We start from the raw sequence: 25,314 nt of genomic DNA, 5'->3' as shown, positions 1-25,314 counted from the left end.
TTCTGTTCATAAGTATTTCAGAAAGGTTCAATGTCAAGACAAAACTCCCAGAATATTTTGGAAGCTTTCTGCCCTCCCCTTTCCTTCTCTCCGTGTGGTAATGCTACAGGTTGAACCTAGGCAAGTGCTCTACCGCTGAGCAATAATTCCCAGCCCCAGAACAGATTTGTTGTTTTGTTTTGGTTTGGTTTGGTTTGGTTTGGTTTTGTTTTGCTTTTTATTTGCAACTGTTTTCATGATACCAAACAGAAGAAAGTAGGACCTTAATTTTGAAGTGAGTCAAGTCTCAACCGACCTGAAGGAGGTTTTTTCGATAGCACCAGCAGAGTTGAGACTGACTCTAGAGTGTAAAGTCCCAAACTGCTGCTGAGAAACTTGCTAAAATTGATGAGCAGTCCCTGGGTCCAGTGCTCTGCTTCAGCTACCTCTGCTACCCGTCAGAGCAGTCTTCTGAAGCAGAGACGTGCAGATGGATAAACTGGGGTCTAGATGAACTAGATGACTCTCCCTGTTAGTGACACACAAATGCCACTGCTCTGTTCCAGCATGCTGGACTCGTTGGCAGCACCACCCAGAACTCCCGCCAGCCTGTAGCACAGCATGGCGATGGCCATTGTGATTGTGTGTCCCGGGCACTGCTGAGTGAACTTGGAACTGTTGCTGGTCATGCTGCAGTTGTACAGTCTTGCTCTTGGCTGAAAAGAAAACCTCTCCCCGATGCCACAGAGTTCTGTTACTTCTTTCTCTTTTCCTGTGAAATGCCCTGGTGACAAGAAAGATACTGTCACCAGCAGTTTGCAAGGATCTTAAGGAGGAACTTTCCATTAGGTAAATAACTGTGAAAGAAGAGCCCCAGAGAACAGGGAGAAACTGAAGCCTAGGATCCTGTTACACTAGCCAAATACCTTTGGCACCCATGCTTGCTGAGTATCATGCTAGGGTCAGGGAAACAGGCAGGACAGAGCCGAGGGACACAGTGTGAATTCTCTCCCTCTATGCCATTCTACTCTCTACTTAAATTTCTGAAATCAGTGGTTCAGAGCCAGGTCCCCAGCCTAGACTAACTCAGTGTTTCCGTGTGTACAGACAACAGGATTACTTTGGAATGAGAAGTGTTGATGCACAGTGTGTGTTAGCTGTTCAGGAGAATGGGCACCTTAAAGTACTTCTGAGGGTTTTTACCCCTGTGCTGAAAACACTGCTTTATAGAACTTAATGACTTTGGACTGTGGCCAAAATGCACAAGTGTGTCGAGTGCTGATGCTTCCGTCAGCTACAGAAGGGAACCCACTGTAAGTGCGTGAGCAGGTTTCTGAAGGACGTTCTGTTCCTTGGCACTTTTCTTCTTAGCTAGGCTGACGGTCACTTGAAGATTTAAGTGTTTTGTAGGCTTGAGCTTTTTTTTTTTTTTTTTTTTTTTTTAAAGAGCTGGATTGACTTAACTCTGCAAATCCCCTCTGCTGTGGAGGTGTCGATTGTAACCACCATAGTGACGACTCACTCACAGATGACCTCCCAGATGCCAGTAGCTTTTCCAGTGCTAGCCCAGTGCATGCTCTGCTCCACAGCTGCCAGGTCCCTCTGCAGACAGCATGCACTACACTAGAGGATCCTGTCATGTCATAGTGGCCTTATCAAATGCGTTTACCATTTTACAGGGGTTGAAGCTGCTCAACATAGTTTTAATTGTGTGTCTGATATATCATCTCTCCTGCAGTAAGTGCTCTGCCACCTTTTCCAACCTCATCAAATCCTTTAAAGTGGATTTTTTTTTAATGTTCATCTAGGGGCTAAGAGTTAAGCCCCTGCCCATGGTCTCTCTGCTATTAAGTGTCACAGACAGAATATGAAGTCAAGTGTGATTGTCTTTCTGTTACAACTCACACACACACACACACACACACACACACACACACAGCCTCTAGGTGGCCCCCGTAGCTCTTGGACTGCTGCCTGTAGACTAGCCACATATCCAAGCTTAAGTCGCTCACATCCTAAGTAAGGACTTTGGTCCTTTTCTCTAGAAATCTCTGAGAGTTGTATCTCCTCTGAATACTCTGGGTGTCAGACGCCAGCATTCCTTAGTCTCAAGACAGTGAGACAAGGGGGTAAGGTGACTGTACCCTGGGTCAGTCAGACCACTTCAGCGCTCGCTGACATTGGCTTGTGAGCATTCCGCCCTGTTGATGATTACCTTCAAAGCTGAGGGCATGGTGAGGGAGTGTTTCCCAGCCACAGCCTGCATATCAGCTTCTTGTCTGTCACGGGGAGACTGGTCTATTTTGCCTACCCACTTGGATGTATGGTATGAGGAACTGACCTTAAAGATGTCCATGCATGGGTCCCCAAAGTGATAGGAGGTCACTGTCTTAATCCCTGTGCTCACAATCCCAGCATTGAGCAGGAGGATTGGGAGTTGTTTAGCAGCATAGGTTTATACAGGATAATCTCAAAGTCAGCGCAAAGGGCTGCTTTCTAGAAGGGCAGACTTTTATAATAGTAGCTTGTGAATATCTCTTTATGCTTTCAACTCACAAGTGATAAACAGCAAAACTAAATGGCTTGCACAAATAGTTTTTGTTGCAGAAGAGTAAGAATAGTAAATTAACTTAGATGTGGACATCTTTAATAACAAAAGTGAAGCTCCTAGTCAGGGTGTTTCATGCCTACAGTCTGAGACAGGAGAATCACCAGATTGGGCACACATAGAGAGACCCTGTCTCAAAAACAAAACAAAAACAGATGAAGCATCTGAGAAGCATTTGGAAGAAGCTGGCATTTGGAGAGGAGAGTGAGCTCTCCCGGGCAGGGACTTATTGGCACTGGGTGTCGGGCAGCTGTGGAAGAATGAGCCGCAGTCACGCCTTTGTCATAGGCTCCCTCCTGAGCTTCTGGTTTTACAGAGGGGATTTGGAAGGAGCTGGGGTCATGTTGGGCTTCGCTCCTAGATGATTTCTCCTACTCTCTCAGAAGAAGAAAAGGTGGTTCTTGTCTTTACCCTCACTAGCTCTTATAAAAGGTAACATGGCCTTCACTTACAATTTCTTCACAGAGTTTAGCTCTTCTCCAGCTGAGGAAGAGCTCAGAATGTGGCGTGGGTGCTCTAGGGTGTCCTGCAGATACTGTCGTTAACGTGCACCACACGGCTGTACCTCAGCACTTGTGGGGCTTTGGCGCAGGTGTTCAGACTGTGTCAGTGCTGGTGCTCCAGATCTGCAGTGCTAGCTGATGCATCTAGGTCATCACTGTCATTGTAATGAGACCTGGGGTTGCAGGACAGGACCCAAGGCTGGTGCTCATCTCCCCAGTCAAAGTCCAGTGCTTTGTAAAGACATGCACTGTGTAAGTTGCTTGAAGTCACAGCTGGAAAGTTTTGGAAGCCATTCTCTGAACACTGTAACTTTATAGGTGGTCCTACTCTGACAACTTGGTTTGGGGCTTCAGTTTATCTGCTGTGAAGAATAGGGTGTTAAAGTTAATTGTGGCTGACCACAATTCTAACCCTTTGAAAAGGGTGACTGTCCTAGGACTAGCAGCTGACTAATGGTGGTAGGACTACTAGCTAGACACCAGGTCCTGAGTTGCTGTTGCTGATCTTGTCAGCCACATAGTAAAGTAGGTACGTTGCTGCGCACCAGTGCAAATGGAGACTCACAACCCAAAACTTCCACAGTGCTCAATAGGGGCCTGACATCTGACTCAGGCCCATGTGCAGGTTCTTGGCCTTCTATCCTGTGGTGGCTCTCCAAGGACAAAGTTCATACCTTTGCAACCTCCCCTGGTGCCTCTCATTGCCCCAAAGGAAACTGTGCTTAGCTTCCATTAACTTTACTTCTGTAACTAACTACAGAGTGATGGAGAGGGTGAGGCTGAGAAGCCAACTTTGGTGGGGATCAGGTTTCCAAGAAGGTGTGCCACTGATGCTCTAGACCACATCAACATTGGTGTGGGCTTGGTGGGAGGAGCTTTCCCATAGCTGCCACCAGAAAGCACTTGCTGTTTCCTCCTGGTGTCCAGAACTCACCTGCCACTCCTGTCAGGAAGCCTCAGGACTGATGGTTTCCAGAGCAGGGTCTGATCTGTGTTATCCACACCCCGAAGCCCTGTTCCTCACCCCACCTCCATCAAATCAGAATGAAGTTGAACCCCAGTGTCCTGGGTCCTCCAAACAGGCTGTTGGCCTATAGTCTTCTCATTAAGCTGTATATCTAAATAACATTCCTGTGAGTTCTCTAAGAGGTTAGTCCTGGGTCATTGGCACTTTAAAACAGTTGTTTTGGTAGATCCTTCCTGAGAAGGTTAATTATATATTTGATACCCTTCTCTTTTTATGCCTGAATGATGGGGATAAGTACCCTGTGGTTTATTAACTGTCATGCTAAACCTTTTCAAATTGTCTGGTGACAAAACAGAGTTTATATCCTTTTTATCCAGCTTTGATAGATGAGACAGCTTCTCTGGGTAAAGTAAACCAGAGTAAATAAAATCCTCTGATTTATGGGGGATGATGGGTTTGCACTCAAAATCATGGGTGTTCATCTTTTTGCCCACTTCCTTCTCTTCATTTGATCAATGGGGCTGTGCACCTGATGGGCACTCAGTAATTGTTAAGTGAAAGAAGGTGTAACTTTAGGGAGGTTCATCTCACCTTTTCTTTTCTCCACATTGAGCCCCATGCTCAGTGCATGCCAGGCAAACATCCTACCAAGCTGCACCTTTACCCAGTTCTCTAGAGACTTTGATACGAAACCCTAGACTGATAAATCTGGCATCTCCTGCCTTGAAATACACTGATTACCAGCACAAAGGCTGTGTTCTGAACATCAAAGGATCCCAATTCTCGCCTCCTCTATCCATTTTTTAACTTAATGTTAAAAAAAATTGTATGTGCTTATGTGTATGTATTTTAGTATATGTTTGTATGTACATGTGTGTGCCTGTGTATGCACACAGAGGATAGAGGAAGAGGTGCCCTACTCTATCAGTCTCTACCTTATTTTCTTGAAACAGGGTCCTTCATTAAGCGTAGAGATAGACTGGTGACCAGCAAGCCCCAGCAACCCTGCTCCCTCTGGCTAAAGTATGCCAGAGAGATAATATCCTCTGATTTGTGGGAGAGGATGAATCTTCACTTGAAATCATGGGTTCACGTCTACTGTTAATCTTTTAACCACTGCTACACCACTGGGTTGCCGGGCACCTGTACAGCAGTGACCGACTTTTTCCATGGGTGGTGGGGATTTGAACTCGGGTTCCTGTGCTTGCTTGGCAAGTGTTTTAATCTGTCAAGCCATCTCTCTAACCTCCACACCTTTAACATTTAAAAAGGTTTCAGGGGTGCAGATAAGGTAGCTCTTACATGGAATACTTCAGCCTAGACCTAGTTACGATTTTTGGATTTCCCAACCTCAGGACTATTTACCTATGAGATTTTCTGAGGGAGGAGATGTAAGTTTAGATGTGAAATTCACCCAGGTTCATACTGGGATTCATACACACCTCACACACAGTCTGGCGCACCAGCATCTGATTTGCAATCCTCCACATGGGGCAGGGCATGGAATTTTCCACTGTGGTGCTGTGTCAGTACCCAAAAAGATTCAGATGTTAGAATATCTTGCATGTAAAGGTTTTTTTGGATTTGGGTTGTTCAGCCTAAATTGTACAACAGATGTGTAATGCTTTGAGAGGGTTCTTCTAGTGCCTCTTGTTTCCCTGTGTCTGCTACCCAGGGTTTTAAGAGACAGGCTGCTGGGGCAGATAGTATGTAACTCAGAAGTTAACCTTTCTGTGTAATCACAATTTACTTACTCTTAGCTAAGACCAAGGGAAGGTATTTATTTAATAGCAAAAATGTTGAAGCTTTAAAACTCCTCTTTGTGTTTTATTTTGTTCTAGTTTGCAGGGACACTATCAGATGGCCTGGGGAAGACGATGGACAATCGGCACCAGTCAGAGCGAGAGTACATCAGATACCATGCTGCCACCAGTGGAGAGCACCTTGTGGCTGGCATTCATGGATTGGCTCATGGTAAGGCACTTGCAATTAGGTTAAGGAAGAATGCCCCTCTTGCCATGGCCTCTCATAAGTACCTTTATATACACATCTCAGTGCAAGGGGTAGGAGGGGGATGAAAGCTGCCAGCAGCAGATACTGGTGAGGTGTCTTGGTGAGTCTGATAGCCTTTCTTTTCACTCCTTCCCTGAAGTCCTTGTCCCTTTTCGGGATGCTGAGCGCACTGCACTTCCTTCCAGTTCTCTAGCTTCCATGGCTAAGGGCATCAGATACAATCCATCAATCTCCTCTTAGAATCTGGACCTGTTGCTTTAAAACTATCTTTAGAGGGCTCAGAAAATGGCCAAGTTGGTAAAGCACTGGCAAGGCAAGCACAAGGCCCGAGTTTAATCCCAGCACCACATCAAAAGCCAGATGTGGATCCCTGGGGCTTGCCATTCAGACAGCCAAGTGAAAGACACTCTAACAGCAGCAGCAGCAACAACAACAACAAGAGGTAGATGACTCCTGAAGAATGACATCAGAGGTTGACCTCAGATGTCTGCATGTGTTGACCCATGCACATGACTGCCTGATGCTTGCCACTTGTTCCTTCCAAAGAAACTGAGATATAAAAGTGGCTCCTGGCATATGGTTGTGGTGTTTCTGCGTCTATAAGATAGATGCAGAATTACAAAACATGTAATTGCAAAGAAGGAAGTGGCAGGCAGACATGTGTTTTCTCTGAGTTTGTTTCAACTGTCACCCATTTCCTATTACTGTGGTTTTCTTAGCAAATTCTAAATGTGGCATCGAAAGCCTTTGGAAATACAGGCCCAGTCAATTTTTCTACCAGTGTCCCCCAGCCACACAGAAGGAAGTGCTGCCCCCATTCCTGACCTAGGTACTTCCGCTCATACTTCTGCAAGCACCTGTGGCACTGGTCATATGGCCAGTGATGTGTGACTCACTGTCAAATGGCCTGAGTGTCAGAAAAGCAGAGGGGCCATCTAGAGCCCACTGGCCCATAGTATATTCAGTGATGGCTAGCAGCTTTGACCAGACCCTAGGAATCATTGATACGATGACAGTCCCCTAGTCTATCAGTCACAACTGTCTATATTTGGAAGAAGGGAGGTCACTGTTTTATAATGATGTATGACTAGTTCTAAGCTTAGGGTACAGTGTTTACAGTGGAAGGCTTTTCTGAGCCCTATCAGTTGTAAAGTGGATGACCAAGTATCAGGCAGGGTGTAAAACTGGGCTAAATTAATCTGTTTATAAAATTTTAAAGTAAAGATTTGGAATAATCCTTCTGGAGTAAAGATTAAATTGTCTTTATTAGCTGTAATGTAATACAGTAGCAAGTAGAGCACAGTTTTAATTAATGTGAAGATTTTTGCTGTGTCTAATTGCTATCCTCTCTTCAGAGAGAGGTGGCTGGCCTCACTTTTTGGATGAACACAGCTATGTACTAAGAAGCTGGGTGATTGTTCACAGTTGCCAAATCACCTCCAATCAAAGATTGTCCTTATGCTATCCACAACCCCTCCAGGAGCCACTTAGGCCAATCTGAGCCCAGAACCAGTACCCGCCTCATCCAAGAGGGCACTGAGCTCTGGGCAGTGTGAAAGGAGAGTCTCCTTTAGGAGGAAAAGAATCACATTATAATAAGACCAGAGTCTATCTAGTCTCCTTAATTTGGAACTGGAGTCCTGGAGAAGATCAGATGGCTCAGTGAACAAACATGGTTGCTGCTAAGCTTGACAAACTGCATTCAATAGCCAGGACCCACATAATGGAAGGGAAGAACTGACTCCTATAAATTGTCTCCTGACTTTCTCATGTGGACTTTGGCTTGTAAGTGTGCTTGTGTGAGCAGGTGTCAGTGTGAGTACGTGTGTGTGTGTGTGTGTGTGTGTGTGTGTGCGCGCGTATGCATGCTCACATACTCATAAAATAAATGAATAAAAAACTGGAGTCCTATTTGATCTGTTGAAGACCACCTCCTAAGTCCTAGTTGTTTAGCCGGAATTCTGTTCTGAGTTAGGATAGGAATGTTGCCTCACTGGAGCAAAAAGATCCTGAATCTGAAAGAAACTCTATGAATTTCAGGGACACTCTCACCCAACCAGTTTCCTTTCCTAATTTGTCTCACTAGAGCTGAAGAGTGCAGAGAGCTTCCTCACACCCCAACTGTCAGAGGGTAAACATCCTGTGAGTGTCCCTGGCCCGAGTCCTAGAAATGGTCACTGTACTGGGCCTGCCTCTTCCCTGCAATGCTTGTGACCTCACTAGCCTTTGCCAACTTGTGGACACTTCTGGGCCTACTTCAACCATTGCTGTCAGCTTTTAAAATAAATGCTTGAATGCCTTTTCAATTAGATTGGTCTTTTAAGCTTGATACAACCCCAAGGGTCTTGGGTGGTGTTAGCAGCTATTTGGGGTGCCTTAATGAATTCTTCATTGTTTACCCTAATGGTTTCAGCAAAGCATGCAGTATTACACAAACCATGTCAAACATGTGGTGGTTCTCAACTTTACATTTCAGAGGCACTTAAACCTTTCCCAAGGACCCTGTTTCCTAGTCTCCTGTTGCTTTATCCCCTTCTCTGCATCCTCTCTTTATTGCCTGTATGCTGCTTAAGACTTGGAATAGAATAAAAAAAAAAAAGGACCACCATTAGCTTCTCACCTTTGCTTTCATTAAAAACATTGACTAATGAACTGATGACTTTTCTGTAATTTTTTTTTTCAGTTTGAGGCAGGGTCTCACTTATTCCAGGCTGTCTTTGAATTTATGTAGCTGAATTCAAGATGGCCTTGAATTTCTGGTTTCTGTTCTCCACCTCCCTAGTACTAGGATTACAAGTGTATGCTACTGTTTCTGGTTTTATGTAGCAATGGGGACTGAACCAGGGCTTTGTGCACTAGGCAGGCCCTCTACCTACGACACTCTTAATATAGCCCAGGGGTTTTGTTTTGGTTTTGATTTTCTTTTTTTAAAATTATCCTAGACATGTGTTCCTTCTAACTCACAGACTATTACAGTGTCCTCTGATTCTGGACTTTCTAGACAAGTCCCTTGGGTCTCTTGACTTGTGGCCTGTTTAGAGATCAACAAACTGCCTTTATCATTCCAGATGCAGAAACTAGAAATTTGGTTTGAGATACTGTTGGCTTTGACCTTGGCCAGGTGACAGTGACCTTGTTTGGTTTTGTTTCTTTGTTTTTCTCACTAGGTATCATTGGTGGATTGACCAGTGTTATAACATCAACAGTGGAAGGTGTAAAAACAGAAGGAGGAGTCAGTGGATTCATATCTGGCCTTGGCAAGGGACTCGTTGGCACTGTGACCAAGCCAGTGGCAGGTGCCCTGGATTTTGCATCAGAAACAGCTCAGGCAGTGAGAGACACAGCCACACTCAGTGGTCCCAGGTCAGTGTCATGGTGAGAGTTGATCTCTACTTTTGAGCTCAGGTCTGAGGATTCTGTAGTCCACATAGATGTGTTTGGTAATAGTCTGTATGACTTAGTTATGTTGTTTAACTTAAACATGTAGCAGAAATATCTTGACTTGTGCAATAAAAATATATAAAAAGGAGGCACACCGTGGCATGAAGAAGGGATAGTATATGCTTGTAATTCCAGCACTGGGGAAATACAGGTAGAAGAACCAAGAGCTTAAGGTTCAGTTTAAGTTCAAGGCTATCCTGGGCTACATGAATCCTGTTCTCACTCCACCCACCTACACAAAAAGTGGCACAGGTTTTTCTTTAAGTCGATAAGATACTATGTTGAAAATTGATAAGAAAATGCAATGTCTGGTTCTTTCATCAAAGAGATCAGTATTACCATTGTATCATTATAAGTTCCCCGAGCTAATTGTACCCCTTAGGCCATCAGCCTACTGAAGGCTGGTTGGTGGTCTTTGCTCCTAGACCCCGTGTAATTCTAGTATATGAAGTTGCAGTTAACCACATGGGTTGTTCCTTCTTAGGTTTCCCTCTAGTCAAAAATGCCAGCCAGTCCTCCAGCCTTTGGAAAAGGAGCCAACCCCACTTCCACAAGGAAGCTGGTCATTCTGCTATGAGATATTGACTTGTCTTGATACCAACTAGAACTAAAAATTGGAGATGGCCTATGTCCACAGAACCCAGCCACTTTAGCTTAGGTGTTTGTTTAATGGTCTGCTTTAGCTTCCTGTCTCCAAAGAGACAGGAGGGTTGCTGTTCCTAGAGGGGCTCCACTAAGCCCAAGGAAGTTCACTGCAGCCTACATAGTTGATGATCCCCAGATAAAGCATTGTACCTGTTTAGAAGCTGGTTGGCTATGCCTATACCTGTTGCTTCTTCAGTAAGATTCAAAGACATGTCAACCCCAATTAAAATGAGTGCCATTGTCTGCCATCGGGGAACTTCATCAGTGACGTGTTGCTGCAGTGGAAGTGCTTGTGATTATAGACCAGGTGCCAAAATGTCTTCCGTCTGGAAATAGCTGCTTGGGGTGTGTGGGGCAGTGGTGGTGGTAAGGTGGAGGCTGCACACAAGTTAAGCTACATTCTATTCTCAGATATAAAGCTAAAACAACCCTGATGTCTATTTTGAGGTATGTGTGGAGCAGTGAAGATGGTCAGGCAGTAGAGAAACCTCCAAAGTATTTCCAGCTAGTTCTTTATTTCTGCTCAAAGCTCAAGAGGTCTCTTCCAGCATGCAGTGTAAATACAACTGAAGAACCCAAACATTCTCAAAGAATTATTCTTTGTTAAAACACCAAAACATCAAGGGATTAGTATGTTTGCTCAAAAGGAAATTTTTTGTAAGGTTCTAGAAAAGTGGCTCAGTGTGTACGCCATGCAGTGCTCTTGCAGAGAACCTGATTTCAGTTCCCAGCACCCATGTAGTATGGCTTACACCCACCTTCACTCCAGTTAACGTGTGCCCTTACCTCCATAAGGACTCACACTCACACATGCACAGACACCTTCTCCCCACATAGACACATGTTTAAACATTGAATCTTTAAAAGATGATTTCTGTGCTACAAAGAGGTTAATGATATTGACTGAAGAGAAATGTTTTGACCTTTGCACAGTGTTGGTTTGCAAGCCTGCAGGATGTTTTCAGTTCTTTCGAGGAGCACAAAAGTACAAGTAAGGATTGAACAGGCAAAGGGAAGAATTGCTGAAAGGGAACCTGGCAGAACAGACCAAGTAGAATAAGCTTCTCACAGCGTTCCAAGCACTGTCTAGAGGCTTCCACCTGGCCAGTCTCACACATCTTTAAGCTTTACTTACAGACTGTTCAGAAAGCCTTGTGGTTGGTCCAAGGCCACACAGCTGGTTAGAGATAGTAAAGCCAGACTCAGGCAGCTTACAGCATGACCCCAGCACAGCCCCTGCTTGACAATCTCTCTGCTTAGAAACAAGCCACAGAACTAAGTGAAGGGCCCATGGGCATGGGCCATTCAGAGGGGGAGTTATCCGCTTGAATCTGTCCTCGCAGCTTTTTCAGGGCCAGTGACTATGAACGTCACAGCAGCTGTGCCCACAGGCCAGTAGATCAATCTTGGTACCCTCTACTGTATTGAAAAGGTGGAACGGGGTCTTCCAAAGGGCAAACAGTAGCCTTTCACCTGGCTCCCTCTGCATATTTTTCTAGGCCCAGGTTATTAATAAGAAGCCATGTGTTGCAGAGAGCAGAACACTTGACCCAGAAAACAGCAGGGCAGAGTCCCAAACCCTGCTCACTTATTAAACCTGACTCGTTGGTTTGATCTCTAGCCTGTCCACACCTCAGCATTTCCCATCTATAAATAAGAGATTAGATATACCTGTCTATTAAATCGTCTACCTCCCAAGGGTTTGAAGCCCAACCAGGGTTATTTTAATATAGAAGCATGAAGAACTACAGAAAGGCTAGCAATATTATCTTCAGGTCATGGTCAGAGCTCCCTGCAGGTGGAGAAATGTGTCCTTGTCTCTGGACTTTGCTCTGATAACACTAAGGTCTCTCCACAACATCCTGACACTACCCAAGGGATAAATCACCCCGGCTTCTTGGAAGTGAGGTAGAACCATCTCCAGCCATCCCCGTTGATTGAACAGAATCCAGGGGTGTTACTCAGGGTTTTCCCCACTGTTTAGACAACAGGGACTAACAAATGATTTGAAGGGATTAAAAGTGAGATTCTGACCGAAGACTGACCTGAGCCCAGGGAGCTCGCCAGGAATAGAACCCAAGAGTCCAAGAGTTCTGCCTCTGAGTCTGTACTTGGAAGAGATTCTCTGCTTCCTTTGCCATATTTCATCCTGTTGAAGGCTTAGATCTCAGCCATCTATGTTTTAAATGACCCAACTTTTGAGCAGATGATAGTGAAGTAAGTCATAAAACTGTGAAAGAGTATTCCTTCCAGTAATCCATCTGCATAGTAGCTTTACAGGAAACACTGGCTCCTTCTCATGTTTATTTGAGCATGGCTTTATTTATAGGGAACCCCCCTCTTTATGTCCTTTCAGATTAAAATACTTCTAAGTTCCTCTTGTTGGGCATTCCAAAAAGACAGCCACCTAACTTTCTTCCAGTGTTCCCATGCAGCCTAACAGTCCTTAGGAAGGGCCAGTAAGGGAGGGGGAAGAAGAAGGCCAAGGCCAGCAGTGCCTCTGGCCCATGCATCCATTGCAGACCAGTATCCCCCGCTGCATTTGTTAACTCTACAAGTATGTGTGGTTTGGAACTGAAACAGGAAGCTTTTTCCAAGGCAGTGTTCTGCTGGCTCAGGGTGCGTCTTCTAGTCTACGTGGAGTGGGCCACATTTGTCTGTTCTCAAGTAAAGTATAAAAATGGCACAGATGCTTGCAGTGCCATTGATGCCATATGAGTGCTCCTGGCACACTCTGAGCAGACCAGGCCAAGCAGGGCAGCCGGCCATGTGCATGCCTGGTTCTCTGCCTGAATGCAGTGGTACTGACAGGGATGTCCAGAAAGAGACTAGTTTTCAAGTAAAGGTGGAACTGCCTGCTTAGGCCCACACTTCTCTCTGTGTTGTGGGCTCTTGGCAATACAGCATGCTGGGAAAGTAGCAGACAGAGATTTATGAAGCCAGGCCCAGAGGTTTCCTTCAAAATATTTCTTCACCTTTTCAGTCAAGACCCCAAAAGGCAAGAGAAATGGGAGTTGGCAGAACTTGAAATATTTAAACCCATTTAGCAAAGGCCAGGAGTGCTGGGCTTATCTGGTTATTTAAGTTAGATAAGTAGGAAGGGGAGTTTGAAGGATGATGATAGATCAGTATTTAAGAATATAGCCATCAGGACTGATGCTCAGGAATCCCAGGACCCTGTACCAAGCCCAGGCATAGATTGCAGTTGCTAGGAAGCTTTTGAATAATAAGCCTGGGCTGATTTCACAGAGGATTTATGTGGGGCATCTTTGGCTTTTTCAGTAAAAACATTCCCAAGACACCACCTAAAGTTTATTAATGACACTTTTAATGGCCTGTTGGTGAGAAACCAAATGGCTTTTCCTAAGTTAGAACCCTCTCTGGTACAAAGTTTGCACCTTCCTTTGAACTGCTTCCAGTACTTCTCTGGCTGTGGTGCTCCTGCTTTGAGTACCTCTGCCTTGGACTTGGTGTCACATTGTGACATTGAGCAGGCTTTTGGGACTTCCCAGAGAAGGAAGCTTAACAGGTGTTCATCAGTGTTCTCAGTCTCCCCAGCAGTGCCCCACTGAAATGGAGAAGCAGAGTCCTTGTTTGAACAGGTCCAGCATTCCTCTGGAAGTTCCTGCTTGATCTATCCATTGCAAATGAATTTTATGGGTTTTTTCCATGTTTGTTCTAAGGAAATGTTTTCATTTGCTACCCAGGAAAAGTAACACTCTGAAGATGCACTGGGTTATTCAGCCTGCAGCCCCTGTCTGTCATTTGTTTAAGTTCAACCATGGACCTTACAGATGAGTGCTATGAGCTGGGAGCAGGGATGCGGATGTGGATATTGACAGGGTGAAAGCTGGAGCTCTCTGTGTTTGACTGTGAGGCTCTCTGCCCAGTCCTAGATGGTTGTGTAGGTCAGCCTGGTACCCTTCTGCTGGGGCACGGCATGATTACAGCATTCCTGGGACCCCGTTTCTGTGAAAGCCAGAACATCATTACCATGTTCTAACAAAAGGAGGGGACTGTCTGGCCTCTCCTCTGCTGTCCATGGGGCATAGTGGACATCATGGTCTCCACATCGTCTATCTTCTGCTCTTGGCTACAAAGTGAGAGCCATAGCTCCTCCGTTCCTCATGGTGTGGGCATATTCTCATTCCTCAGTCTTCCCATGCTTCCACAGAAGCTATGCTGGAAGCTATGCTGCGTTAATGACAGTGGCTGCCTCACTCCGGTCTGAACTCAGGCTAAGGGAATTACAGAAGATATTTTTAAGAAACATCTTAACAGGCCTTCATGCCTTATAAGTTAAAATTCTCTCGCAGGAACACAAGTAGAGAAGTCTTATTTTCTGAGACAGACTTCTTCCCTCTTGCTGAACTCTAAATCCTCCACTCCCCTTCACTCAAAAGGCCCCAGACAATGCCGTCCTCATTATAGCATGACTTATGGAAAGCTCAGCGCTACTGCTGCGAGAGAAAGGCAAGGTGTGTGTTCATGCTCACATGTATTTAAGAAAAGCCTTCCATTTCTGAAATCCCATGACTCATTTTTATGCAAGATTATCTGTTAAGAGGAAAAAAAAACCACTTTTTTGGTCATGGTACATTATAATCCTTTCTAGAAAGGAGAGCGTCTCATTTTTGCCATTTTTGGCATGCCAGGATGACTGACTTCATGGAAAAAGCTTGATCCTGCTCCCAAAGTGAAAACCGACTGAACTTAGGGAAGAGAGCAGGCTCAGTGTCTGAACCAACATGTCCTACACAGATGGCTGTCAGGGTTGAGCTTTCTGCCATCAGAGAACCAATGATCTGGCCATTGTTGGTCCTTCTTGCCTGTGTTCAGTGAGTTCACAGGACTCAAATTCAAGGTCTTCAGTCTAAACTTGCAGTAAAGCAATGCTCATAATTATCCCAGAGAGAGGTCTGTATTTTATGCAGAGCTGTTTACTGCCTGTGGGAGTCCACTGTGAAGGCCTCAGAGGCATAGAACAATGCATGCACATTGACTCCTAACTGCAGTAGCATCTTTGCCTGGGATGAGGCTGGGATCTTCCTTGAAGAGAGGCTCCAGGTGGAACTGGAAGCCCCTCTCCCAAAGAGCTTCAGATGGGAAGAATTCTGAACTGCACACAATTAATCCTCTGCTGCAGAGCAGTAGTTAGTGGAAGATTGGTGGAAGATTTGGTAGGGCGAAGGTTTGTAAGCTTGCCAGTAGCTTTGGGCACCTACCTCCCCATTTCAGAACACCGTTCAAAGACAGAAAGAATCCTGTGAAATTGCTTACTAATTTGGCTTACGAGAGAAGAATAAAATCAGATCAGATCCACGTTTTCAGTGGCAGTAAGCTCTGGGTGAAACTGTCTGGCCATAAAGTACTTATATAATCAAGTCAGTGGACAGTGTCACCAATCAGTATCCTGAGTGGATTAAATACGGAGTGTAAAGCGCTTTCCTTAGTGCAGGTTTGAGCAGGTATGGGGACTTTTGGAGCAGGGGCCCCTGAGGAACCCCAGCTCCATAACAACCGTATTCTTACATTCATGTACTTATGTATGAACAATAGTTCCACAACAGTTCTATACCAGTAATCTCTAATGAGTGTACAATGGCAGTTTCCAGAACCCCCAACAGAGTGCATGTAGGAGCAGATGGAATACAGCTGTTTCGAAGACTCATAAGAGATTTGCAAATATGTAAAACAGTCCCCTTCCCTCACCTTAAGTAACTGTGCAAGCACGTTACCGGTGGCAGGTACACTTGTGCCTGGTTAATTTTCAACAAGCTGTTCTGTTGTAAAATGTAGTGATGATCTTCTTTTTGCTGATAAACAGCACATATCGGTGATGTCGGATTAATCTTGAAGAGGTGAGGGCGGCAACAGTATCTCGATGCTCCACGTTGGACTTTGGCCAACCATTGTCAGCCCTCTTCCTGGCTTGCTCCAGGATTTTACTAGATTTCACAAAGTAATGATTGGAAGGATTTTATCACATACCAGAAAGACCTCTTACAATAATTTACTTCATGTAGTCCTTTACCTTAACCTGCCCAACCCAGTAAACTGTAATTTTGGCAGCATAAGTGCTGAGCAGAAAGCCTAGGTCCACCCTGTTGGAAGGATGCTGGTCTGGGTTAGCACAACCCCGACTGTCCTCAGGTGGAGGGGAACTGTGTCTTGGTTTCAGAGTTTACTTGCCCACTCTGTAGCTGTCTACACTAGCAAAGCTGGTAGAGCAGGGCCAGCCCACAGCATTTGGAGAAGCCCTTTGAACTCCTGAAGGAAAGCTGTTTTTATGAGGCTGTTGCTCTCTGTTCACACTGGAGTCGGCTCCTGGTACACTTTCCCCAAACAGACTTCAAACATCGAGAATGGCAGGGGCGACCCAGGTCATATCATAAAATCCCAGCAACCACAGAAAACTTCAAAGAGGCAGAACAGAGCTCCACCTCTCCTCTTGAAGAGCCTGGGTCCTGGGGATCCTGGCTAGAATCCAGTCAGCCTTGCTGAGTAAGGAAGAATGGCCAGGGCAGGGCTCATAGGTTCCCCAGATTTCACCAGTTGACCCCAGAGGCACAATTGGGGTGGGAAGAGCTGACACCTGTTCCCCTCCTACTGTGAAACTAACCCAACTGTTGCATATGCTTTGCTATCCGTTAGAGCAGGGTTTTCCACCTGGTTTGTCAGGGTTCACATATCAGATACTTACATTATAGTTCACAAAAGTAGCAAAATTGCTGCTATGAAGTAGCAATGAAATAACTGTATGGTTGGAGATCATCACAACATGAAGAACTGTATAAAGGGTCGCAGCATTAGAAAGGTTGAGAAAGGGTCTTCGAGGGAAGATGTGGAATCTAAGATCATCGTTTTGAGTCTGTTTGAACTGCTGGGGATCCCATTAATTCAGGTTCACCCATTCTTGACTTCTGATTTTTCAGATACAGTTGCTTAGTAATACTGTAAATTGACAATAGACATTGATTATTGAACTCTTTTGTTTGCATGTATTCAGTAGCATTAAATGAGGATATCTGAATAATTGGGGTAAAACTATTCTGAAGAGTTTTCCAGTTGAGCATCAACCATCATCAAACCATTTAGTTTGTGTAGTAATGATATCTATCTATCCATCCATCTATCTTATATGTATGGATGTTTTGTTTATATGTATGTATATATACCACAAGAATGCCTGCTGCTCTGCCCACAGATGACAGAAAAGGGCATTGGATCCCCTGGAACTAGAATTACAGACAGTTGTGCAGTGCCATGTGGGTGCAGGGAATCAAACCTGATTCTTCTGGAAGGATAGCTGATGCTCTTAACTACTGAGCCATCTCCAATCACCCTGTTAATGCCCTTAATCTCTCTTTCGTGCTCTGGTAGTGCTAGTAATTTGACGGCTTTAAAAGGGTAAAACTACAGCCAGCGGCAGTTATAGGTGCTGTGTGTCCATATCCATTCCCCACCATTTATTTCCAGATTTATTGCAGCACTTTCAAAACAAATAGTTTAATCACTGTTTTTAAAGCTAATAAATGATTCTTTGGTGTTTCAGTTATTTGTATCATGTTTACTCAGTCAGCATTATCTGCTTTGCAATTGTTAAGAACAATATTTAAATCCTATGATTTTGGCCTGCACTGTTTTCTTACTTTTTTTTTTAAAGAAAAAAAGCTTTTTCTTTAAAATATTTTTTTTAGATTTATTTATATTATGTATATGTACTCTATCTACATGTAAACCTGTGTGCCAGAAGAGGGCATCAAATCCCATTATAGATGCTTGTGAGCCACCATGTGGTTGCTGGGAATTGAACTCAGAACCTTTAGAAGGGCATCCAGTACTCTTAACCACTGAGCCATCTCACAACCCTTAAAATAAATCTCAATTTAAGGAGATAACGTCTCTTTGGGGTGAGAGGGTATTGAGGCACAGTCTTGCTCATTCTAGATTGGCCTCATATTCACTTCTGATCAGAGATTAGCCTGGAACTCCTGGTTCCTCTGCCTGTGTTTCCCAAATATTGGGATTACAAACAGTGCTACCACCAACTTCAACATTTTAACTTTCTTTTTTAAGCCAAAAGACTTTCTAGCGTCTCAGTAGCTAACCCTACAGTTTTCTGCCCCTCTTTCCCTGTTCCTGGTTGTTGAAGATCAAGGGGCTGCCTCCCTGTTGTGGGAGCTCTCTCTCTGGAGAGATGTAAACAAATGTGTACTCCTGCCCCCCTCTTTCTAAGGCGCAAACAATAAACCACAGTATGAGTCCACTGAAGTCCAGCTTGGGACATTAGGACATTTAATGGGCTTACAAAGTATGGGTGGCAAGTCATTTACCAGACTATCCACACCATCAAAAAGACTCACTGAAGGACTGATGATGCTATTCCCATAGCTGCACAGGTTGAGTGCCCTCTTCTGTTACCCTTCCAGACTCTCTGTGTTTTAGTACCTCCAAGACTCTGAGGCTTCGTGCTGTTGGAGCAGAAGTATATACAGTTAGCTGGGAGGCAGAAAAGGGTATGACTGAGAGGAGAGGAGAGGAGAGGAGAGGAGAGGAGAGGGGAGGGGAGGGGAGGGGAGGGGAGGGGAGGGGAGGGGAGGGGGGAGGGGAGGGGAGGGGAGGGGAGGGGAGAGGAGAGGAGAGGAGAGGAGAGGAGAGGAGAGGAGAGGAGAGGAGAGGAGAGGAGAGGAGAGGAGAGGAGAGGAGAGGAGAGGAGAGGAGAGGAGAGGAGAGGAGAGGAGAGGAGAGGAGAGGAGAGGAGAGGAGAGGAGAGGAGAGGAGAGGGAGAGAAGAGGGAGAGGAGAGGAGAGGAACCACCTCAGACCCTTCGCACATGATTCCGATGAGGGAGTATCCACACTCAGCAGTCCTGGTCCTGAAGGTCTCTTGGAAGCAGTCACAGTAAAGATGGAGGATGCTATTTCAGCATTTTAATGATGTCTTTAATTTGGAGACATCTGTCTCTGTGGTTCTAAAATGAATGAATGAATGAATGAATGAATGAATGTATGAATGAAGCAAACCGCTAGTTTCTCACCCCATCAGACGTTCTATTGAGATACACATGTGCCTCTCATTTTCAGTATAATTCTTTCATCCTGTTCTGATAAATTAATATTCAATTTTTACATAATAACTGTGTAAATGGTGTTTCTGTGAAGCCATAGTTTTTGTTTGTTTGCTTTTTTTTTTTTAAGTTATTTAGTGTGTTGTGGTCCCCAGTTCTCTCCCCCACTGCCCTGAATCTGTGACTGCCTTTAGTAATATTGTTTGCTTAGTTTTCTATCTGCATCTACTGAATGCTTGTTGTATTTTTTGGGTGTTTGTTTGTTTGTTTGTTTGTTTGTTTGTTTGTTTGTTTGTTTTTCGAGACAGGGTTTCTCTGTATAGCTCTGGCTGTCCTGGAACTCACTTTGTAGACCAGGCTGGCCTCGAACTCAGAAATCCACCTGCCTCTGCCTCCTGAGTGCTGAGATTAAAGGCATGCGCCACCACGCCCTCCTTGTTTTATATTTTAATTCCCATTTGTGCATTGCTAATTTACCCACAATCACTTCTCTGTGCATTCGAAAACAACATAGATGGTTATCAATTTCATTCATTCTCATGGAGATTTCTCCTAGACCTAGCACCTAATCCACCTTATGGACTAGTCCTAGCTATAGGCTTGTCTTCCACATGGACTGGCCATTCTCTGCACCATCCCTCAGGACTCCTGTCTTAGCCCTGCTCTGAGCTTTTCTTTCTGTTTGCATTTGTTTCTGTCTTGTTTTTTTCTGAATAGACAGTCCTTGGGTGTTGGTGATTATCCACCCTCTGTGTAAGGCTGGAGAGGGCTCCAGAGTGTCATGTGATGATGATGTGGTGGAACCCATTGGCTAAGCTCTACCTCTGAGGAGGAGAAGGTCTGGTGGGCATCCTAGGATATGTGTGCATTCAACCCCTCCTCTTTCACCCTCTGACCCACCCAATCCTCCCTCTTTCACCACCTCACACACACACCTCCCTATTTATCCTTTATACCCAGGCCTTCAAGGATCCTTACGGCCTTCATCTTTCTGAACTCTAGCAAGTTCTGCCATACTAATTAGCTCACTGCTTTGTGGCTTCCCCTCCCCCGGGCTTACATTTCATCGCCATGTGTCCATCTGCTTTTTGCTTCCAAAACTTGTTGACACCTTCCCTTTATCCTCTGGGTGTGTGCCTTGTGCATCCTCTTGCTTTCACTTCCAAGGGAGTTCTGTGGACTAGATCTGCCATATATAATCAGAAGCCCTATAATGCAGGCTTGATGCTAATTGTTCCATCCTTAGTGTTGTCCTTTCCTTAGGAGCTCTGGCATGATTTGGTTTCCTGAACCCCAGACATTATCTCTGCTCACATCACTATTACACATTTGGTATTATTAATACGTAATAACATTGCTGGTACTTGTAAGCTTTTCCCGTGACCCAGGCCCAGTTCTCTGTGGTTTACACTCTGTTCACCATCAAGCAACTTTGGGACATCTATGAAGGTAGTCCCTGGGCCTTTTCTCAGAATGATTGTTGCCAGTCTGACCCCAGCTTTGAGTCTGGTATTGCTGTTTAATCTCTCTCTGTGTTGTAAAGAAACAGGTTATAGAAGGCTCTTGTCAAACCCAAGAAACATGAAAGAAAGAACACAAGTCATGGTAGTGACAGGGCCCTGTCACCACCCCTCCTTGAACCATAAAAGCCATTCAGAGGGGCTGGCAGCTGGTGAGCAACTCACTTAGATCCTGGGTGCTGATGGGTGTTTTGTAGTTTGCAAGGGAAGTTGCTGAAAGTTTTCTTATCTTGACACTAGGAGGGCAAGAGGTCTTTCTTCAAAGAGAAGGGCTTGTCTCAGAAGGAGATGTGGGAAGAACATAAAACCGCATGTTCTTCCCAGTGCTGGACAGAACCCTGACAGCCAGTGAGAAGAGAGAACAAGCCCCAGGCCCTGGTGGCTTCCACATCTCTGTGGCACAAAGCCCTGATGGCTTGCAGTCCATGATTTTTGAGTCAATGTCCTGTTCCTTGGCCTGAAGCCACCATTTCCCCTCCTAATCTCCCTTAGTCAAAGGTGAGGTTCCTTTGACTCATAAGGACTCGGGATAATAATACCTACCACAGTGGGTGGTGGTGTGGATTGAATTATATATTTTATATAAACCACTCAGCCTGTGTGCCTCACAGTTATGGCTCAAGCAATGGTGTTTGCTTCAATGGTCTCTCGTGAGTGTGGACTATGGAACAGATGAAGCAGCAGTTGTATCAGTCTGAAACCTGGCTGATTCCTCACTGTGCTGTGAAGCTTGGGAGTTGTGTGGTACACTTGGTTTTTGTCCTTCTCATTTTCATCACATAAAATCAATAGTTAAATCAAGCCTGAGAACCTGGCTGACTGGTGGGTCTTACCTGGGCTCTTAGTCCAAGTTCAAGCACTCTACTGGAGAAGGTGTGCAGAGGCCACGAACCTACACTGAACCCACTTGTGACAAGCAGGTGACCCAGACTGTTGTTAGTGTGTTCTGTAAATGAGATGCCTCTAGGTTCCAGCAGAGTTCAGCCAAAGGCCCCACATGACATGGAAATCTGCCCTGAAGCCAGGATTGTTGGGAAGAGTTATGTAGCAAATGTCTCCAAACACTGGCATCTGTTGTCTGCCGGGGGTAGGGCGACCAAGAATGATGGTGCATTTACGGAAATGTGAACGGGGCATTCGACCTGTGACAGCTGACAGACTGTTTTTGTCCACTGCTGCACATCCAGCTCTTGGGATAAACAACCTAGAAGCATTACATGGTTTGGAAGGCATTCTTCAAAAATGGTTATATTTTCCAGACGCATGACAATCTACAGCTAAGTATTGTGTAAGGGTTTTAAATTGTACAACCAGAGGGCCATTGTCACTACTGAGTCTGCCTGGACACTCTCCCAACTGCATTGTCATGTCAGTTGAGGGTCCCTAATATCTGTTTAAAAACAAACAAAACAAAACAGCATACTCAGGTTCTGGGCTAAATGTTTAGGAAAAAAAACTGTTTTATTTTTACCTCAGTAAGTTTGGCTCTTTAAAAACATTCCTATTATGCCCCCTATTCATAATTTTGGCAGAATGGAGATGGCAGGCAGCTTATTCTAATGCTTTGAGCTCTTGAAAATGAACTTTCTCTAGACTATAAATGCTCATTCCCAATTCATTTCAAACCTCATCCTCCTACTTAGCCTATTCCCAGAAATTGAACCCATCACCTCTTGAGCTCCTAGGAAATTCTGAATGGCATTAAGCAAGAGAGGTGGCTCTTGAGACATGGCATTTAGGCCAGGTCTTTTTTCTGGGCCAATTCTGGACCATGTGGTAAATACAATGTGTTCTATCTGATGACAATTTGGAGAAAAAGAATTTATCAAAATCAAATATACCACAGATTTTTTTCTTTTTAAGTTTCAGGGAAGGATTCATAGGGTTGCTATTCCCAAATTATAGTGGGAGAGCTGACAGGATGGCTTGGAACATCACCCTGATTTATTGTGTTGAGGTGACAGCAGTTCATATTCTTTTAATCTGTCTGTGTAGGATCGGTTCTTCCTTGACTCAGATCTTTGTGATCAAAATAACCTATCTGGATGTTCCCATTGGTGTCAGCTGTAGAGAGGTCTCTGGGCTTGAGAGCAGGGCTGCATATTGGGAGACACAAATCCCAGCTCTAGTCTTGGTACAGCTTTGTTTTCAGGCTTGTGCAGCTTAGCTTTTAACCAACCCCACCCATGTCATTCTCTCCAGTGGCAAAGGGGAGAGGGTCATCTGTGTCCTGGTCACACGTATATGGCATAGTGAACACCTATTGAATCCCCATCAAAAAGAGGACTCCTCACAAGGGCTGACTCTTCAGATGCTGGGAAGAACGTCTATGCAATACATAAATGTTCAGTACTGTTATGTTAAAATTAAAGGCATTAAGTCAGTCTGGGCTGCAAGGTACTTAAAACATTCCTAAGCAACTGTGGCTCTATCCCTGTCCATAGCTGGACTGACCACCACTTAAGTTGGCTGTATCTAATCACCCAGAAGAGTGAGTCATTGGCCTAGCCTGCCCATTACTGCTTCAGCCCTTCCTCAGAGTTCACCTCTGGGAAACTTGCAGACATACCAGGCTAACTCAAACTGGTAGAGTGGGTCACTGCAGCCTACATAAGATGAAACATCCAGGAGCCTGCTATAGATGGACTACTTCCCACATGCTCCTTTTTTGAAGGCATACATGAATGTTCTCAGTGGTTTGGGTTTTTTGTTTTGTTTTTGTTTTTTTTCCTGTTGGTGGTGGTTTTTTGGTTTTGATTTTTTTTGGGTTTTGGTGGGTTTGTGTGTGTGTGTGTGTGTTTTGAGGGTTTTGGGTTTTGTTGTTATTGTTTTGGGTTTTTGTTTTGTTTTGAGTTTTTGTTTTGTTATGTGTTTTAGCTGCTGGTCAAGAGGTCAATATCAAAAGAAAGACCTTGAGAGGCATTTTCAGTAAGAGTGGATGTGTGTGTTATTGAAATAAATCCAAAATCTGTTCCCTCCTAGGCCCCCAAACCTATCTCGTATCCTAACCATGCAAGTGATAAGGAGCAGCATCAAGGAGCTAGTGGAATAGGTAACCCACAGAGAGCCAGAGAGACTAGTGGGCAGTGGCAAGTGTGCAGGCAGGACCAGCTGCTCTGCTATGTAAGCAACTTGTGCTCCGGCATTTTCAGAGTCTGGTGTCCTTGTAAATTTTGATCAAATGTCCCTAGGATATTGTCATAAAAGTGACCTTAAGATAGCAATGGTCCAACAAGAAGTAAAGACATCAAGTCCACTGCTTATAAGTTATCCCAGTTACTGTTTGCTGATGACAGACTCTCATTTTCAGGGATAGGCCATTTCACAAATTTTAATACTCCAGAGACTCTCGATGCATGGAGTTTCATTGTGGGCCAAATCAGGTCTTCATGGATCTTTACATGACCTGATGATCTCTAAAGGAGGCTACATTCACTTATCTATATTGACATGACCCATGCGGCAATACAATAAACGTGCTCTGTTGACTGCCCCTGGAGATGCGAGGTGTCCTTGTGGCTAAGGCTAACTGAACTCTAACCACATAGGTAAGCAAGTGGAGACAAGTCCCACAGATTACACATTTCTCTTGAATTTCCTTGATGAGCCTATTTTTTTGTTGCTTCTCATTTTCTGGTTCACGTGGTTCTTAGTAATATTTTTATCAAATCAGAATAAAGAATATGTAAAAGAATTGACAAGAGGGATTCTAAAAAGCCAGAGACAGTTTTCTATGATCAATTCATCCTAAGCACTGCCCATGGAGCCCTTATCTTAAGAGTGCTTTAGCGAACGCCTTTAATCCCAGCACTCAGGAGGCAGAGGCAGGCGGATTTCTGATTTCGAGGCCAGCCTGGTCTACAAAGTGAGTTCCAGGACAGCCAGGGCTACACAGAGAAACCCTGTCTCGAAAAACCAAAAAAAAAAAAAAAAAAAAAAAAAGTGCTTTAGGCTTGGGAATTACAGATTCACTGGCTTGTCAATCTCTGAGCATTGGGTCGTGGACAAAGAAGCCTTTGAGGATAACCAAGAGTGTCCCTTGGAACTATGAGGCTTGCTTGGAATGAGGGAGCAAGTAGCTTCAGCTTGAAGCAAAGTCCTGACTCAAGCCTGCCTCAGCCCAGAGTTAAAACATGCCTGTGCGTGTGCTGTCCCTGGGACGGAGTCTGTTGTTTTCAGATGGTTTGGGATTGTCACTATTTGTCCAGTCAGCAATGATCCCTCAGAGGCTTCCTACCTGGCCTTCTTGTAGTGTCTTTGGTTGATCTTGATCTTATTTTCCTCACCTCTATGTGTCTCCTTCCCCCATCTCTTATGCTTGAACTCCGGTTAGAAGAGTGACTACTCACCATTCTAGATCTCTAAAATCCAACCTGGCAGTCTCATTACACAGAGAGCTGCGGATACTCATGAACAGGTTTCTAGTTGACTGGTTGGAGAAACTGGGATCAGCTTCCCTCTTCAATTTGTGTACATTTTCCATCAGTGTTGAGCACAGATGAGCCACTGGAGCCAGGCAAGGAGGGCCTTCTTCATAGGCTAACCATCAAACCAAAGGGAGCCCTGTG

At 44.7% G+C, this 25,314-nt stretch overlaps 1 protein-coding gene across 11 annotated transcripts in view; it reads left to right on the top strand.

Moving 5' to 3' along the window:
* Positions 1-25,314, top strand: part of Vps13d (vacuolar protein sorting 13D) — a 323,993-nt gene that overhangs the window by 168,870 nt on the left and 129,809 nt on the right. For all 11 annotated transcript variants that reach the window (XR_003954929.1, XR_003954931.1, XR_881424.3 and 8 more), the window contains 2 exons: positions 5,899-6,031; positions 9,238-9,433. Coding sequence is in view for 5 of the 11 variants with exons in the window: in NM_001276465.1 (NP_001263394.1) it covers positions 5,899-6,031; positions 9,238-9,433 (329 nt within the window). In the remaining 6 variants the exon portion in view is untranslated. The remainder of the gene's footprint in view (positions 1-5,898; positions 6,032-9,237; positions 9,434-25,314) is intronic.

The sequence above is a fragment of the Mus musculus genome, chromosome 4 (genome assembly GCF_000001635.26).
Source record: "Mus musculus strain C57BL/6J chromosome 4, GRCm38.p6 C57BL/6J".
NCBI lineage: Eukaryota > Metazoa > Chordata > Mammalia > Rodentia > Muridae > Mus > Mus musculus.
Note: the sequence above shows the minus strand (reverse complement) of the source record. Positions and strands in the feature narration are given on the sequence as shown.